A 20,169-nucleotide genomic window follows, 5' to 3' on the forward strand; every position below is an offset into this window, starting at 1 on the left:
AGTCCACGTGAAGGCCCTGACCATTAAACACGCTTTTAGTAATTCACCACACAAGCCCACGTTGTCCTGACTCTTCCACCTCTTACATCAAGCTCCACAGAACATATTTTGCAGACCTCACCAAGAGGGCAAAAAACACTGCCACAGGACCAATGGCCCTCCTTCCCCTCTCCCACTTTCGAAGGAAAGAAACCCGAGCTTGGAGAAGATAAATTCTGACTCTGGGTCTTGGGAATGTGACAGTCTTTTTTATTACCTCCACCTCGGTCCATTAATAACATTTTCATATGCATCACATTTACTCCAAAACCAAAATGAAAACAAAATTCCCTAAAATATCTTAAGCAAAATGCTTAAGTTAAAAAAAGGCTGGAGTCCAAAAATGGAAAGATGATTAGGGAGGTAGATGAAGTTGGAACGAAAGAATAATAAAAAGCCTTAAGAACACATCATATATTCATAGTTCTTGAATCATTATGGCTCTGCATGACAGCTCTCACAAGCACCGGTATGGCAAACTCACTGATTTTTAAGCAGGAGTGAAAGTGGTTAAGCCCTAGGACAAACAATTTGAAAATCTCAGCACAAGTCTGATCTCAGAGAGTTTAAAGGAATGCAGACTGCCCAAAAACACAGCAGCTGTTTGTTTTTTCTGCCACCTTTCCAAGGTTCATGTCTGGAGTGAGGATAAACAGTTCTGAAAAAAAGTTATGTGGAGTTCAGACTTTAAGAAAATAAAACATCAGACTAGTATTTCTTGCAGAAAGATTAAAAAATCCCAAACCTTAAATTATTCAGCCCTGGAAGTTTTCAGGTAGAGCTCTGAGGAGCAGAAAGGTAGATGGCTTGAGGCTTCAATATATTAAAATGCTTTCTCTAAACCAGTCTGTGTTTTCAAAAGCTTGGCTTGATGTGGTTTTTTGAGCAATATTCCTCCAAGCAGATTCGAATTTAATAAGGTGAAACTGTGTTCCCTATCTTATGCACCAATATATGCATATGCACACACACACGCACACACATAGAGGCCCTTTCAGATAAACCAACAAGTAAACAAGATAGTGGATGAAGCCTTAGAGATCAGCCTGAAGTGATTTCCATCAGTCCAGCAGATATCATAGTTACAAGGTGATTTGTGCTATGTCATTTTGGACATCATTCTTTTTACTCTCTCTCCTCCCTTCTCTCCATATTATTCTGTTTGTGCCAAAGCAAATGAGCATCTACTTTAACTAATTGTCTCTTGATAGGTTAGGCAATTAGGAATCTCTTGACTCTTAAAACATTTTTAGTAGGTATAACTTTCCTTTGATCCACATTTAAAGACACATAACCTGAAAAAGAAAGAGTTAAGAGGAAATTTACTTAGATAGATTACCAGTGGAGCTAATTGGTGTAAATAAAGATTGTGTTGTTACAGGCAGGTCAGAAACAACAGGAAATTTCAGGCAATGTGCTGAAATTCAACATCTGTTTATGAACTGTCCTTATACACAAAATGCAGAGTTGCTACAGGACAAAGTATACAAAACCAGGAAGTCTGAAACAAACTGAAATCCCTCCAGAGAGCTCTCCTGTTATATTCAGACCTGGTGGTACTGGGGTATCAGCATGAAGAATGGTAAACACTAAGGAACTCATATTTGTCTTCGAGATACACATTCAAATTATATATATCATGGACAAGCATTACCCAGTACGACATATGAAAGACTGTTCATAAGGACAAGCATGAAGAAGAGATGTCAACAACGTATCATACTCTTACACATTCCCCATTTTCCCTTCTTTACAGGGAGATGAAAGCATTATGCAGCATTAACCTCACATACAGATGCTGTGTTCAAGGAATTAAGCACATCACACCTACTTTTTCCATTAAGGCAGGAAGCACACTGACTTTGTTTCTTGAAAGTAAAAATTATATCATAATATTGCTTTTCCTCAAAAGAGCCTTTATTAGATACATTCTATACAATGACAAACCAGCATCAAAAACTCCCAAATACAGGTTCATGGAGGGAATCTTAAAAAACTACAGGAGAAGTTTTCTGTGTATTTTGTGGCATAAAAACACCTTATTGTGCAGATCCGGCCTCATCACTCAGAAGAAAAAACTCACCTTGGAAAATGAGATTGAAAGGAGAAGAGAGTATCTTTCAAAGCTGTAAGTTTCAAACTTCAGTGAATGGAAGTTGGAGCGATTTCCTTCATCCTGACGTGTATTACGTATGCATAAATTCAAGTGGGCTTTGGGGGCAAGGAGGGTTTTGAATATAACAGGCATATCTCTCTTTGCACATCCTCAGATAAGTTTTTCCCCAATTGACTTCTGCAGCATGAAGGGCTTTCGTTTCTTTCCCACTTTGACAAAAACTCCTTGTGTGTAGGTACTACAGGCAATTGTTAGGCCACCTTCCAGAGACTCCCTTCTACTCTAACAGCCACTGGTACATGGAGCCTGGAAGTGATGGCAGAAGAGCCACAGCTCTGGGGCTCTGAGCTGACTACAGCCCTGCAGGTAACACAGGGACAGGCTCTCCAAGTAATGCTTGTTGTTTCCAAAACCCCACTCAGGAGAGTATAAGGATATATCTATAACACAGAACCCAGCAAGCCCATAACTCAGGCTGACAAATCTGAGATAAAGCACTTGAACTAAAATAAAGTGGACAAACACAGGTTTTAACCTAGGTTTGAAGCTCCAGAAGCAATTTAAAGCTGAATGTGAGCAATCTGAGCCAAATATGTATAAAATCCAAATATTATCTGAAGCCAGCTAATACTAACAGATAAGATAGTTTCATTTTAAAGTGAAGCGAGGAAGTTTTCTAACAGCCATGGTGGAATCTGAAATTTCAACTATCCTATGCACAGGAGAATTAAGTTTCCTATGCACGCAGGGTCTGACAACCAATACACATAACTTCAGTCATCTTTGCTGTATCATACTGCAGTCATTATCGCCCCATCTGTTTCTCTCAAGTCAGACGGTCAGAATCCTACCATTGAAATTTAATTAAAGAAGGTAGTAAGAAAATAAACAACCTTTCTTGGAATGTCTTTGATTCCACAAGTACATATACATTTCATCCACTGAAGACTGAATTACAACCTTTCATCTAATGAGCAGCTTAATGGAATGGCACTGGAATAAAGAACAGGGGAAGGAAAAAACAAATCCTTGGTGATTTCATATAACACATTATTTATATAATATCAGGCTCACTACCTGGCAACATCAATTTGCAAGCTACAGTAAAAGTGTTCACTATCTTAATGTAAGTAGAAGGCATAGCCTGGCACTTACACCAAATCAATAACCAGATCTTACTTATAGTTAAAGCAGCAGTTGGTCTACCACAATGAAAAAATGACAGAACATGTACGTAGAAGTGTGCTTTCTTTAGACACATTCTTGAAAGCACTGTATCACTGATCTAAGATTATTTTTATAGTCAGATGACAGGTCAAGCATAAAAAGTACACCGTTTTAAAGGTTACAGACTTGGCAAAATTGGTATCACTGCCATGGACAAAGAATCATTTTCTTTTGAAGTCTTCATTGTCAGGTTATTTACATTTCACAGTTAAAAGACTCCTCACTGGATAATATGAATGCTAAAACAAATAAGAGAAAAAGTCCCATGTAAGCTAATGCTACTTTAAAGAGATAATGTAAATCAATCCTGACACCATCAGTGTCATCCTAAAGCATGATGAGAATTTCCAGTGAAAGTTGCTAACATTAAACAGATTTAGATAGTAGGCCAACAAAAATAAAGCAAACGTGTAAGTAAACCGCCTTCCAGGCTAAGACTGTTGTTAGAACCATGTATCACAGTGAAATGGATGAGAGGAACACTCGAGTGGTGAAAAGCATTTGTTTGTGAAGTCTGGAGGAAGAATAGGTCCACAATAAATAATTTAGTGTCATCTGTAAAAATGCCTATGGAATAGGACACCTAATTCTCACTGCAAGTTAGACAGAAATCTGGATGCTCAGATAAACACTTAGAAAAAATGTTGTCCTTCAAATTACAGAGCTGTTTTCCCACCTATAAAATAATAATGCCACCTTCTTACTTAAGAAGAGCATTTTAAGGCTGAATCTATTAAGACTCTTTCACATGCAAGGTATTACAGAAGAGTAAAGCTTTAAAAAAATAAAATAAAGAGCCTTTACGGAATAATAAGTTTAAGTCAGTTTTAATACTTTTAAGCATTATATGTACACATACAATGCATAGACTTCATGCTACATAGCTTGCTTTTCCTTCACTGGATGAGAACACTCCTGGAATGTTATTGTTTTCGGGGGGTGGTTTTTAAGAATTTACTGTGCATTATATATGTGCACACTGAAACACTGCTGGGCTGTAAATGACCCAAGAGTTCATAAATACAGCTATTTTCTTATCTGGTTCAAATTCATGCAAGAAAGCAATTGTTACACAGCTCTTGCTGAACAGAGACCCCATCTCACAAAGGACAAGAACTTTGCATGGGGCTTTCCATGGTGTTTCACATAAGGAAGAGTTCAAAGAAGATGGCAGATTGTTTATAACATGCCTTGTACCCTGAGGGTCTGATCCCTGATGGTGTTCACAGAGGCTAATGCAAGAGTAACATATACCGCCTGAAGAGCCAGCCTATATCTGAAGAGAACTGAGATGACTGTAAAAAAATGAGATGAAGAGAACTGAAAGACAACAAGCTCCTCTGTGGTTTCTGCCTTGTCTTTCCTTAGAATTTAAGGCCATAACACCATAACCTCCTTTGACACTCCTCCCCCCTCCGCCCCAGCTTCAGTGAAGCACAGTTATCCAGTCCCACCATTAGTATTTCAGCAAGCCAGAACTCAAAGACTCCTAGCCATTTCTTTAAAAACTTTATTAAGGGGAGATTATTATCTGACCCTCAGAGAAGCTAATAATTACAGTGTTCATATATATTGCTTCTGCACAGGATCAACAATGAAAGGGTTGTTTAAACACAGCTCCTTTGCTTCGATGGAAAACCTTGTGTGTGTACCATTTACTCATCAGCTCAAGTAAATGTTAATGACTCTTATGGAAAAATAAAAGACAGAAACATTTTTTGATGTACATAGTATATTTATTTAAGAGGCTTCTTATGACGTAGGATGCTGCATTTTGAGACTGAAGAAATAAGACCTTTAACAGCAATGAATAGATGAACCCTGCTTTTTTTTTTTAAAAGAACTGGAGAATGACTTAACCATCACACAGACGCACACACACACTCACATATACACACACTCTCAAACTACCACACTAGGCAAGATCAGAACTTAACAGCCAACAAAACACACATTCAATCCCTGAGATCATTTTCCTGAAATAGAAAACTACATATGTTTCTCAAATTTCACATCAAGCCACTGCACAGCCCAAACTGCAGGGAAGAACAGAGCCAAGCCTGACTTTGGGCTTGGGGGAGTAAGAACCTGAAAACAAGATGATTCCTTTCATATCACCACATTCCTTGTCCGCAATCTAAACTTACAAACACCCCTGTTTAATAGCATTTCTAGTGGGGTTTGCTTATCAAGCAGCCGTTGCTTTGTCAAATTAAGACACATTGCCTTGGATTAGTGAGACTCCCTGAGTTCAAAATGACTTCATGGTTGGCTCAGAGTTCACTGTCTCCGTGGCAAGTTGCCAGTAACACATCTACTACCGCGCCTGCCCCCAATCCTTTTCTATACTGACCTAGCTGACTTCTTTTTTTTAGCAGCAAATGAACACAATAGAAAACTAAGGGCTAGATACTGTCACAGCTAATTAACAATCCTAACATCTTAAAAAAAATAATCAAAGTAGTAAATATTTGAAGATCCGAATGCAAGTCTCTGAAATGTAATGTCTCAATGTATGGCAAAGCTGTTGGAAAGGGACAATGCAGTTTTTCTTCACTGTGCAGATACAGTTAGACACTATGAAGGGCTCCTGTTCTTGTGGAAAACACATTAAGCCTCTTTTGCTAATATTTTGTAAAGGGCATTTGTACAATAACAATAGCTAAAGCTTCCTGTTTGCCTGTGTGCTTCCTGGCTAACATTAACGAGACCTGCTAACAATTTTCTTATTTAGCACACAGAACTCTTTCAGATTACTCTGTAGACTCAAGGACATGTTGTTTTTAAATTAAAAAAAGACACAAATCTAACAGTAATGGCCCACATTGCACCTGCCCTTCCCAGTCCTGATAACTTTTCCAGCTATACGTTTCCTATTTTCTTACACTGGATGAGTCTGTGTGCCACCAGTCTCCAGAGAACATGTTTTGAATTTATTAAAAGCCAGTAGAAGTGGAATTCTCTCATTTGGCAAAGATACCATCACAGGGACACTTGCTTTTGGCTCCATGACAAGAAATTCATGGTGCTTTGCTTGTCCAATCCACAAAAACACCATCCCTCCCCTCCCAACCAGCCCTTCAAGATAATTCTCCCTTCTCCAGAGACTTCTCCAAACAAGTCTGCAAGTCTGAAGTCTTGGGTTTCATTTTATAAACAGGACACAAAACCGAGTGCAATTCAGGATACTGTCACTGCCACATGGGCTGCAGTGCTAATCACGAAAGCTTTCTGAAATATTCTCTAGCTCCTTTCTTTCCAGAGAGGCCTAATTTTTAGACCAGGCATCTTTTGAAGTAGGCACAAAACATAAACAAGAAGATGCCAAATGCCAGAATCCCAGCCAAAGGGTATACATTAGTCATGGCAAGGCTAGGAAGGAAGGGAAGGGCAGCTGGCCCCAAAAACTGGTGTCTGTGCTGCTCCAGTTACCACATCTCACTAACCAGGATTGCTCAATCCTTTAAAAAGACACAGGCATCCTTCAGATAATCATTTAACTCACACCAGTTTGTTTTTTCAACAGCACCTCTAAACATAAGCTCCTCTTCCAAACTCTCTCTCTTTTCAAAGTTGCCAGCCTATCTGGACAAAGTATTTGGCGAGGACTCTGCTAAGCACACTGATAAAATACCTCACAGCGGTAAAATAAGTGACTTCATAAGACTGTATGTATTTATCAGTTTAACAGATGAAGAACAAACACGGGAATGAACAAGAATCAAATCCTCAATGGTATTCAACTGCCTAAACACCTCCAAAGATGTAGATTTAATTAATTTCTCCAAATCACACAGGGGACATAACAGAGCAGACTTGAATCCAGTTTCTTGGATTCAAAAGCACCTTCCTAGCTTTAATGTTTTATTAAAAACTTCCACCACTGCAATTCAACAATGGACCAGACTCTACTTCTATCTATTCCAGCGCACTCTGCATCAACCGCACCAGCATCAGGGGAGCTCTCTGGATTTACATCAGTACAACAGAGCCATCTCTAGCCCTCATGATAAGCAACTGGGAACAGGTTACAAATAAACTTTAAGGACTTAATCACTGCTTAACATGAAGAGTCAGCTATGTAAATGTGCACAGGCCAAGGAACTAGCCTCTTTCTCGAAAATGAAAGAAAAAAAACTTGTCAAGGTATTTTCCTGTTGAAGATATACCATATATTAAAAAGATATCACACTCTCTCACACAGATACAGCCTAATATTAGTTATGTGGTTCCCAGAAATGTTTTTAGGAACTACAAATATTGGTCTTCCACTTTACTGTCTGTAATTACCATAACAGTATTAATTTCTTTCTTATAAAACTGATTTTATCTGAACAAACTCACGATCCCGAGGTCTGTTGGAAGAAGATAATTTACAAAAGATCCCCCAAAAGCAACTCTGTTACACCATTTTGCCTGTCATGATGGCTAGTAGTTGAAGACTGTCTGGACAAGTATTTCCACAGGAAAAGGATATGGATCAACATTCATATATAAGATGAAGTCTCTACTAAATAACACATTACTTTTCTGAACTATTAACATAGCTAAAGTGTAATAATTTTAAAAAAAATATTCTGCACAAATATTCAGTTTGTTCCAACCTTATTTGGTAGTTTTAGGGTGCGGGTTATAGTAGAGCACTCTCTACCTCAATATTGTCAGCCTGACATTCTTTCCTATGTTTCCAAATCCTCCTCCACAGGTTTAATCTCTCTTTGGTTATAGCTCATCCTAAACCAAGAAAATCTAGTAGACTAGCTAATTTGTTAGTGAGTTGCTTATGAGTGAAAGTGACTCTGAAACAGAACGCTGGATCTAAATACACACGACCTTTGAGAAATTTGGCTGAGAGTTCTACCCAATTTTACAGCTTAGCCATATTCTTATCTGCAATGTAATCCTTCACAAGACTTCAGAAATGCAATGAAATTGCAGATGTGAATCTCTAATAAGAATTCTCCATCCATAACATGGTAACCTGTAACTAAACCAGATAGGCATTTAGATATTATTAAGATATCTTTATCCACAATACCATATAAAGGAAAAGTTATCAGAGGTTATAGATGGTGGGTGGAAGAGAGCAGTGAGTCACAGTCACCATGAGTAAAAGTGCTGAGCCTCTTAAAATCATTGCTAACGTGTCTATGAAAAAAACCAGCTCTCTACTTCTCCACAACAGCATTTCTGAAATACGACAACTGAGTATTCAAGTGGCAAAACCAATACTCATTGTTGGAACCTTGGGGGGCAGGATGGAGAAGCTCCAAAGTTTCAAATTTTTTCACTAAAGAGTTATCAGTAACATTTTTTTAATGCAGAACAGTCAGCCATCTGGGTCATTCAGAACAATTCAATGGTCTTTCATCAACCCAAAGGAGAAATAATAAAAAATAACTATTTTTAATATGGAATATTACAGACAACAATCTTCCAAGAACAATGGGAATCAATGATTTGGAATTTACCCTTTCCAATTGATGGGTGGGTGCCGTTTGGTAAGATATATATCAATTTCAAAGACAGAAGGTAAAAATGTCAGGATATGTTTCAGCCTTCACCTTTCAGGTAAGAAGCATTTACTGTTTATTATACATCCACTGGAAAAAAACTTGGCTACAGGGCAGTTCAAGCCAGCAGAAACAAATGTGAAAAACAAATTATTTCCTACTCAGAAATACACATCAAGAACTGCTTTTCAAATACTTCAAATCCTGATCTCACACACTACTTAACTTTGTGCCCTAAGTAATCTCACTGAGGCCAAAAGACCACACATAGTTTTTAAATGTTAAACACATACAAAATGTTTTAAAGAGCCCCTTAAAAATTTAAAGAAGCAAAGCTAATAGTTTCAATGCATGCAGAAGTCTTTCTTACGAAAGTGCCTTTGGAATGTCATTTATTTTGGTAAAATCCCCATACCAAAACAAATTTAAGAAAATAAATCTTTCTTTTATCAGGGCCAACTTATGTGTGATTCACAATGACTAAGACTGTGTCTTGCCCTGTGAATAGGGTCCTTTGTGCTCAAAGGGAGAAAAAGGTGGTAAGAATCTTATACTTGATAAATTCGTACTTCCCTAGTATTATGAGCATATGCAGGACAAATTACTTCACCAAACTACAAGGAAATGCCCAAGAAACAGGTGTGCATGGGGGAGAGCAGAGGAAGGAAAAAAATGAGGTTTGATTCCAACAAAACATTTCTTGTCCTTATTTTCCTGTCGTCTTCTTTCTCCTTTGTTACACTGTAAGACATTCCACTAGAGCCAAAACAATAGGCTTAATTTTGGGGAGCACATAAGGCATCAAAGGAGGATGTACAAGGAACTATTTTATCAAAAATAGAAGACACTCAACCAAAGGGTGGGGCAAGACTTTGTCCAGAAAGTCTTTTCCTAACATTCCTTTCTCCCTTACAACATTCATTAATGCAATCAAAAAGTTTTTGAATAATCAGAATCTCATTTCTAAGAAACTGAACTTGCCAGTAAAAATTCAGTCAGCTCTAACTTTGAGTATAATCCTCTGCAGCTTTTTTTTTTTAGAGAGATTCTCTGCCTCATCTCCAGAAAGTTGCAGCTAAGAACACAAAGCCAAAACCAGGCAGTACCAAGGAGCTGTCATTACCAGCATGCCCTCCCTTTTTAGACCTAATTCCAAAGCAAAAACCCGAGCTTCACTGAGTTTAAACAGTCCCAAAGTCCACTGCAAGCCATGACAGCCTGACACCATCTGACAGCATCACTACACTAAGTCCACAGCACTACCCCATCTTACCCCATCCATCTCTTCCCTTCCCCACACTCACAAATAACAGGGCCTCCTAAATTAAGGCATCCATGAGGGACAGAAGACAGGAACCCTGTTATCATAATGTGAGCTCTTATATTCCCCCTCCTAACTTCCCTTTAAACCTCTGCCATACACTCTGGTTACATACAAAGGTTGCAGAAGAGGCTGAAAATTTTAATCTCAGGAATTCAGACTGTACTTCTATACAGGTTAGAGGATCACTAGAGAATACAATCATTAGCTCGTAAGATCTGTTTGCTCTTTCACTGTTATTAGTAATATTTATTGCAACAGAAGTTCCCAGGAAGAATTAGGTCCTACAGTGCTGGGCACTAACAACACACCCAAGAAAACACCTGCCCTTTCCCAAAGACCTTGCAGAAGTTATAATGACTGACAGGTACATGCAGCAAGCAGATGGACAAATACTAAGGCGGAATAGCAAGTAACTCTAGCAGGTTTTGAAAAAAAAAAAAAAAAAAAAAAGAATGGGAATTTTCAGGTACAAATAAAAGGAAAATTATAAAAAGCTTTACTGTACTAAGGACACTGTTATCCTTGTTTCCATCCAGAATCCCCACTACTGTAGCATCAGTTGTTAGCAGCGATCCATTAATTCTGCAACTTGGATAGCTGCATAGCTACTCCAATACAATCATTCATTTCCCAACAGCTAAAAGAATTAGTCATAATAACAGTTACATTTTTAAGCCTGCAGTAAGGCATTGCTGTTCTTTTCCACCTGGTGTCATAAGCTACACTAGGTTGGAAGTTGAAGAGAGATGGAGAGAGGGAAGAGTGGAGAGAGGGATTTCTTTTATACAGCGTGGCTGCCACTATTAAAAACAAGACAGACAGAACATGCTATGGGTCAAGGAAGGTCTGGGAAGAGCAGGAACTCTGTTCATCAATGCTGGAGATCCCTCTGCTCAAGCAAGATAAGAATTCTCTTTCAAAAGTACTGCCATTCTCTCTGAAACTGTTTCCTTTCCTTTAAAAATAAAGTCTAAATAATATTTGACTCCTAGCTCAACTGGGCCTTATTCTATTTTAGCTTCCTCAGCCATTAGCACAAGGTGAACACTTCATGATTTGCTCACACATTTTATTATTAATCATAATCTGGCCACGAAGCCAAATTAAAACTATGTTTGGAACTGAGTTGTGAACAGGGTCCCTAGCCAAATAAGAAGGGTAGAATAAAGACACCCCTACTGCACGTAAAAAGCAGATGAACATGTTCTGCCTTCCTATTAAACAGAACTATTAGTAGACAAGTTGAAAGAACCTGTAACCCAATAAAGTGACATTTTTTTTCTGGGTCATCATATCCCTCAACTGCCTCAAAATGGTTCGCTTCTGGACAGGTGGCTACTTTTTTCGCACGACTGTGCTTAAATTTGAGGAGCACTTGATCTGTCGCACCCTCACACAGTTTATGGGAATAAAGCAGTCACCTTTCTCCGTCTAGTCCCCTGACCAAAGGATGCTGGTTCTAAATCAGAGTCTTGAGTACTTTCACAAGATGGAGACCCTGCACAGCATACCCTCTGGGAGCCTGGGATTTACCTTCTTGAAGTTAGAGCTGGGTCAGGTGACAGGACTGCTTAGATTGCAAGATCTTAGTGGTGAGAGTTGGTCTTCTGTTACATAGTTCATAGTTATACAGCATACAGCAGAATCTGATTGAAAGTCCAAAGGAAAGAAGATTCGAGATACTATCTTTCAATTATCATCCAGCACTTTCCTGCTCAATAACACAAGATATTTAACAATAGCTGTCAATCATGGAGACTAACTAGGGAGAAAGAGAGTGCTCAAATAAAAACAACCATGTCTGATGCAAAGGCATCTTCAATTTCCAGAGAGACTAAAAGTAGCCTGTGACCAATTTTCATTTCACACTATTTTTTGCATGGATTCAGCACAAACTACAATGGAAATAATTGTGAACTGCACTGAGCTGGGCATGGAACTGGTCCATAAGACTTTATTCTAAATAAATAACACTGTACCTCATTTTTCACAAGGACTAGTTTATCTGCAAATACACTTCATTTGTACGGGTCACTTTAATCAAGATTTTAAAGGGGTTTTGTTAAACTGCTCAGCAAGTATTCTAGGATGCTTCTGGGGAGCAATACAGCTGCCATGTTTTACAGTGAAATAACCATTTAAAATAAGATTTTACCAGATCCCTCACACATGGCAAAGAAGTGTTTTCTTCCAATTCTCAAATAAGTCAATAAATTTGTCAACAAAAACATTTCAAAGAATTATTAGAAGCATATTTCACAGTAATTAGAGCAATCATATTTATGTTCCAAAATGGAGTACAAGACCAATTAACCCACAGTTGTAGCAACATACTATATCTGTGAATTACACTGCTCACAGAATAACTGTGTTCAGGAATACACAATGGGAGCAGGAGATAGGTTCAAGATGTTTCGGAGCAGGCTGAATTACAGGCAGATGTATATAACAGCATGTCCAGTCAAAATGAATTAAAGCGGAAACATACATAAGAAAGTAGATGAAGAAGACCACATCATATCATTATAATTAACATACCTTGCAGTGACACCTGTGGCTTTCCAAGACAAGAAATCTGGAAGATCAAAGAAGTAGCCTGCCTTCTCCCAGCATGATTCTTGCAAGTTCTAACAAACAAACAAACAAACAAAAAAACACTTAGAAATGCAGCTATTAGAAGCCAGGCATTATCATGTCCTTATTTTAATGCAATTAAGAAACCTGCCATTTATGTAAAAATAGCTATTTTTCCAACCCCAATATTCTGATCTTCCAGTCTGCTCTGCTAACTTTACAGTGATTTACAGCCTGAAGAACTGAGCCTTTTCCCCACCACAGACCGATCATAAAAATGTTTCCCATGAAGAGTTCATGGAGGCACATGTTTCAGATCAATAACATGGCCTCTTTCAGTTCCCCATCAGCTGCTCAATGTCAGAGCAGTCTCAAAGTCAATAGACAACTTTCTCAAAAAATATTCACTTGAAGAATGCCCTATTTTCTAAAATAAACCATTTAAATTTAGTATTTTTTAATTATAAGTACAGGAAGAAAACAAACAGCTCTGTGAGCAGAAGCACAAAGCTTTCAAATCTGTTTCAAAATGACTGAAATATGATCGAAGCATATAAGAACCTCTAAGCTTTCAGTGAAGCTTTTTTTTACAGCTGGGACATTCGGGGGCTCTCAATGGCCTGGATTTACCAGTAACAATCAGCTTTAAATCCACACTACAACCCTACAGTTGCCATCACAGCATGCACATTAATTCACACATATAACTAAAAGAAGTTTATCTTTACAAACTCTGCCCCTCTGCAAAATTTCCTTGAAATGCGTAAAAATACACAAAGCAGTATGAACACCTAAGTTTACATTTGAAAAGACGTTCAACCTTTTTTCTTCTGCTGAGGGAATATCTGAAGACAGTTACAAGATAAACCTCCAATGATACCTGCAAGCTCCAGATAGCCATGTGACACTTCCAAACTCCTAAAAAACTCTCTCCTGCCAAGATAGATCATTTACAGACTCCAACACTGCAGCGGGCTATTGGTCCAGAAAGCAAAAAGTCGGTCATATCACCTGGGCCAGGCTCTATTCTTTGTTTCTATCTCCAAAGCTCAGTCTGCTTTCAGCTTATGACAGCAATGCATGTTCTTAAAATTACTTTTCCACGTAAATAATCTCCACACTTGTCACAGGTTTCAGACAATGATGAATGAGAAGAAAGTCTCCCCAGGTATAACATTTTATTCCAGTGTGACATAAAGAGTGAGCATCGCTGTCCTGCAACATAACTGCACCATACATGGTCCACCTCTGGCCTCAGTATGTTAAAATAACTAAAGAATCTCAAATCAAACAGAAGTCACAAGGTTCACAAATCAGACTTCCACATAAAGTAAAGATTGCTTTAAAAACCTCCACCAGCTTTTTAAATAATTGAAACGGAGAAGCTGTCTCACTTAAGAGCAGATGTTGTATTAGAAACACAAATCCTAGCAGGGGTATTTTGGGTGTGGACCCCTGCAAGATGACACAGTTTCAGCAAGAACACAAGTTAGGTCATCAGTTGCATCTAGCAGGCAAAGGCAGACCGGAGAGATACCTCACAAGTGCATGAGATGGGAAACTATGTGGGTCTTAATCTCTACATGAGAAATTCAAGCGATGAGATATTTGCCTTTTTGTCTTCTAGCTTTCAGGTCCCACCTTTTTCCTCTATTCTCTACATGACTCTTGTACAAGATTCGAGAAGCAGAAGATTTTTTAGCGAAGTAAAAGTATTAAACACTAAGAGTCTCAATAGCATAAACTTTGTCAACAGCAACTCCAAGACCTTCCCCTTCCCCCCAAAAAAACCCTCTAAGAGCCTGTGATACACACTTGAGCAGGAGGCCCAAGTATTTCAGCAAAGGGTCTAGTAGCTCTGTTATTATGCTCTTCTTTTCAAATTATTCAGTAAATTGTCAATAGCTTACATGACAATTTAAATTACCTGCATGTTAAAATCTGCCATCAGTTTTCTGGGGCAAAAATTAATTACATGCAGTATCAAGAATGTACATGCTGAATTAAAAAAAAGATAATTCTATTTTAAGAAATACTATTTGGTTCTTCAACTTAATTCAGATATTATGTGATTTGAAACGAAAATCTTTCAAGTCCAGAAGGTTACTGAAATGGAATCTATAAATTCTAGAAACTAAGGTGCAACTGGGTAAGTACAAAAAAAATTAAAATTTTGTTTAGTTTTGGATCATGCAAAAAACCTATCTTCAGCTTAGTTCTTCAAAAGCTTCCAAAATTTAGTGGGTTCCTATTGAGTTCAAAAAATAAATGCTCCGATTACAACTTTTTAAAATAAAATGCAGAACCTTTGGACGGCTGTTCTTAATCACTCAGGTTTAGTTTACCTCCTAGACTTATATGGCAGCTACTCACATCAAATTTAACTTTATATGTGAATGCAAAGGTGCTCCACAGTTTAGTATAAAGGTCAATCAGCCTGATTATTTTGAATATATAAGCCATTATGTATTGTTAACATACCTGACAGTCTTCAAGAAGCAACAGGAGTAGTTTGGCTATTAGTTTTAACCAGAAAAGAGATTGGATTAAAAATAGTTGTCCCCTTCAAACAAATCTGTTCCATCAAAGATACTCCTTGGAACCCTTTTTCTATTACTTCAAGAACTCCCTAAAGCCACATGTTAGTGACACTAAAATATGTTGTTTCATGAACATCTAAATGATTCATTCTTTGCCATCTTGATGCTTTGTCATCACTAATTAGTACAGACACAAAAAATCATAGCATGCCCGATGCTTTTTCCAAACAAATTTAAAAGTCTCCATGTTTTCGACACTCACTGAAGTTAATTCTAATTTATTTTCACTCAGTCAGGAATCTGAGACCACATTAAAAGGGTTGTGGAAAAGAGCCGGGAATGTTCCCAACGCTGTATTCATATCCTGCGACTCACTCTCCAAACTCACTTGTAAAGAAACTAATTCAATCTTTCTATTTTCCAGGGGTACTTATGGAGTCCCCTTTCTTCATCTCTCTCTCTGATTGTTTGGGGGTTTTTTAACAACTATACCTCAAAACCATTTTCTGAGATCCTTACTGATAATCCGAAATACCTGGGGGCAAGTTAAAGAATTATAACATACAATGTCTTCTAATCTTCCTAGACAATAAGGGTCTAGGAGAGTGCGGGATGGGAGAACTGATATAGAGCGCATGAAAGGCCTCCATTGCCCATTTATTCCTTTACAAGTCAAAAGGTTATCATGAACCCATACAGCACAATTTTCTATTGTGTTATGTGTATTTGTTCACTTCTTAATTGGACTGAAAATACACACACATGCAGAATTTCACATGAGCTCCAGCATCCGATACAATTTTGTGGAGACACCTTGAGGTACATTCGCCTTGGGAAAGGTGAAAGAGCTTTCACATTCATAATTTACCAGTTTGCTGTTTTTTCTGTTTCTGTGCAGGAGACCTTTGATTTCTACTCTTACTGGATACATCATTTTCTTATAAGATGAAGTGATCTTCGGACATCCAATGTTTGTGAAAACACAATTTTTCCACAAGAAGTAAAATGTGTATATAAATACCAAAGATGTCCTGACTTTTGTTATTGTAATAGAGATTAAATATTAATCAAATCATCTTAAATGCCGTTATAGACAGTCTTTGTATCAGATCCCTGTTGGCCATGGGATTGACTAAAGATGGGCTAGAAGCAAGACGTCTGATTTAACAGAGGTTATCAGTCTGGATTTCATGACTACTTATCAGCCAAAGCTCACGAATTCAAAAATCATCCCAAAATGGTGTGTTAGAAATATAGATTAAAACCAGGAGGGACAGAAGGAAGCAGAAAAATGTTTTACCATTTAGTATAAAAAAAGAAAACTGGCATGAGCATTCAAGTTCCACATCAGGTCAAAATCTAAGTCATCTGAAAATCAGAAAAGAGACTAACTCACTGAAGAACTGTCTGCTTTTTCCAGTTCAACCCCAAATTTTAATCTCAATCTCCCAGGCAATCTGTAATAGTAGGCTATGTAGTGTATCAGTCTCTCTTTTTCTAAATTACAGAAAACAAATACACATTGTGTCAAAGGAAGAAAAAGAACAACTGAAGACTTAATGCACACACTTATGGGGATATAAGAAACTGATGTCCCATGCCCTACTCCAATTCAGACAAAGCAAGAACTTAGAACTTGGATCTCCCACGCTTTAGATTGGACACTAAGCCATGCGATAGAGCTATTCTGAGTTACCCAAGATAGGCTCCGAGCAGAAATCTTATCCTGGCCAGAGCCAAGGCTGCAAACTGACCAATTTAGCAACTACCAGTTGCACTCAAATTAATTGGTAAAACATTAACTAACTGAATTATCAGATTCATCTTGAGGCTGGAACTAGGGGCAGGGGGAGAGAGGGGGCTTAGAAAGGAACCTCTTAGGGTAAAGGGTACTGTTGAAGGTGGAGAAAACTGCCTTGCTGCAACACACCATCTCTACCACCAAGACACTCTTAGACACGTGCAGGTATTTTCAAATCCCTGAGCACAGCACCACAAGTCAGGTCAGCATTAGAGTCCAAGTCAGGAAGGGCTACAGAGGGACAGAGCAGGCACGTTAAAAGCTGAGTCTGCAGAAACTGTAACAAGACAAGAACAAGATCTGTATGCATGCTGCAACCCTCATCACACTCCAGTGGAGTGGAGAGATATGGCCGGAAGACAAAGTAGGACATACTGAGAGGTATAGGTGCTTCAAACCTCCTAGCTGTTAATCCTTTTTTAAAATGGTACTTCTGCTTGATTAGCAACTGCAATTAAAAGCCAAACTCAAAGTACAACTTAGGCATACAGGCCTGCACTGTGTATGGATTTTGGTAACAAAGCTGTTAAAGCATTTATTAACAATTCTGATCAGAAGTTTGGTTCCAAATCCAGTAGTTTGGACTCATTCTCATTTAACATGGAATTCATTATTTATTTTAATGGCAAAATCTTACCAGTCACATTCAACTAAATAAAAAGCCAGATGCAAAGGCAGCAAGCAAGGGAGAAGACATGCATCAACAAAGAAGTTGCTGCCAAGCTAATGCCAGTACATCTGCTATTCTTCTTCCCTCTATAGCCAGGGCAAGAGGTATTTTAATTACTTCTGCAAACCACCCCAACTGGTTGCTGCAAGTCACAGGTGTATAGAAAGAAGAACAATAGTGCATAAGAAGGCAGCTGTAACTGAAGATGAGAACAGTAGCATATGGACAGATCATTGACCACTGTGCTGGGGAAAAAAAAAAAAAAAAAAGAAAAGACAATTACTCAAAAACTATTGATTTTAGTTATTAATTGCAAAGGAATGATATGCTATCCATTCACTCTGTGAAGTAGGTTTTTTTCCTAAATCGGGTGCTCTTCTTTGCTCTTATGCACCATATTAAAAACTGAGTTGTGAAAGCACACTGTAGGAAGCCAAGAAAATACCTGCTCCCAATCCAGCATCCTCCAACCATTTAGAATATGCTACAGCACCTCTGATTTAATGGGACTAGTATTTTTTTAGAAACAGCTGATTCATAATTTCATTAGAATGAGGAAAACATAACAAGCATCCTTTCATTTTGGCACAAGCCACAATAAAATTTCCAGCCAGAAATTAGTAAACAAGGTTTTTTCTTCTGCTGCCTCTGGGAAAATCATGCTAACAGGCTAATTCTAGAGCTGGACAAACCTTCACTGCAGTTTTTACATTGCTCTGTTTAAGCTATGCTCTCACTGCTGTGGTGTTGGTTTGCCACAGCATAGGCATCTGTATAGTCACATCATACTGACATACATTTGTAGCAAAATAATTTCCAAGTGAAGGAGTATGTACCTACATTTTCAGTTCATATGCACACATCTACCCAACAGAACTATCTACACGCCCATTCAGGCAGTGAACATACAATTTCTTTAGCCAAAGTCAACAAAACAGCACAACCTGCTTAGCAAAGCTGCAAAAAAATGTACCTGCAGCTACAGAATTAAAGAACTACTGCAGTAATGTTTTGCAAGATAACTCCAAACAATTAAGAAATTTGAGAAAATAACAGCAAGAGGAGTAGAGTGAACTTAATTGGTTATTTTGAAAGACCCAGTAACCAGGGACTACTTTCCTTTTCAGTGAAGTTTACATTCAAACTTATCTTGTTGACTTCAGGAAGATTTTGTCAGAATTATCTTTCAGCTAGTTTCTAAACATTTGTGAAAGGATAATGATTCTTTATTTCAGCTTCATCTACAGTTGACGTTCTTAATTCAACTAACCACATTCAAAAGTCAAATGTGACTGTATCCACAGAAATAACTTCTTTTAAAAAAATCATATATTAATTTTGTTTTACATTACACATTTAACACTGGACTCTCTTTATCACCACACATGGTCCACACAGGCAGAGAAATACAATGTTCCTCATAACTGGACCACAGATGTGCACACTTTAACAAGACTGCCCCATACGCTATACAGTAGCTGCATTCAGTTGATCATTTACTGCAAACAGCTGTCCCCGACATGCAAACTCCACTTGCAATGATGGTTTTGTCATATGAACACCTCTTTGCAATCACAAACATCAAGACCACCCAATTAATTTTACGTAGGCTAACCACCAGGCACTTGAGGGTAAAATGCTTTGGCAGCAATCAAACTAAACTGAATGTAAGCCAATACAATTCAAACAAAAGATCTCAAAAGACCTATTATGGCCTTCATAGTTTAGTTTCTTAATTCAAAACCAAAATGGAATAGAGATGAAGAGTTGGAAGAACAGAATACGCCCTGAAACCTCTAGTCTATAGATAAATCTCTATTCTGTGTACAGTGGGAATGTAAGGAGATGACGAGAAATCTTCAAAAGAAAGCATTATATGGAAAAGAAAGTAAAAAAGAAGCAGATGAGAGTAACTTGTGACTTGGAAGAAAAACTGCGACATCCTTCTGCAAATACATACAAGTGTAACAGGAAAGCCACAAGAGATAAGGACCAGCATCTACTTCTCGTATAATGACATCAGCTCATTCCACACAGTCACTGAGGTCATCTTCAGCTTCAATACTAATAACAAGATGATGATGGAAATGGAAAAGCACAGTTAGGTCACCTTAGCCCTCTCCTCCTTCTCCTCCCTCTTCATTACTTCAAATTAATTCAGAGTAAATTTGCAAAGTCATATTCTTTAGTAATGCCTTCAATTGCTTAGATGAAAATTCTTCAAGTAATAGAAATTCAATTCCTTTCTTTGAGGGACAGCCTAATCACTTGACAGTTAGCAATTTATCTTGTATTAGCAAGACTGCAGTTTCCTATGACTGACTCCATGAATATGAAACATGAAAAAGTCGAGTGAATACCTTGA

General features: G+C 38.0%; 1 protein-coding gene across 8 annotated transcripts in view; it reads right to left on the reverse strand.

Annotated features, from left to right (window-relative positions):
- The window catches only part of FGGY (FGGY carbohydrate kinase domain containing), a 328,075-nt gene that overhangs the window by 106,154 nt on the left and 201,752 nt on the right, over positions 1-20,169 (reverse strand). For 7 of the 8 annotated variants that reach the window (XM_064454957.1, XM_064454960.1, XM_064454956.1 and 4 more), the window contains one exon: positions 12,758-12,846. In XM_064454957.1, coding sequence (XP_064311027.1) covers positions 12,758-12,846 — 89 coding nt within the window. Of the gene's footprint in view, positions 1-12,757; positions 12,847-20,169 lie in introns of those variants that run through there. The other variant, XM_064454963.1, reaches the window with a different exon arrangement.

This window comes from Phalacrocorax carbo, chromosome 6 (assembly GCF_963921805.1).
Source record: "Phalacrocorax carbo chromosome 6, bPhaCar2.1, whole genome shotgun sequence".
Taxonomy (NCBI): domain Eukaryota; kingdom Metazoa; phylum Chordata; class Aves; order Suliformes; family Phalacrocoracidae; genus Phalacrocorax; species Phalacrocorax carbo.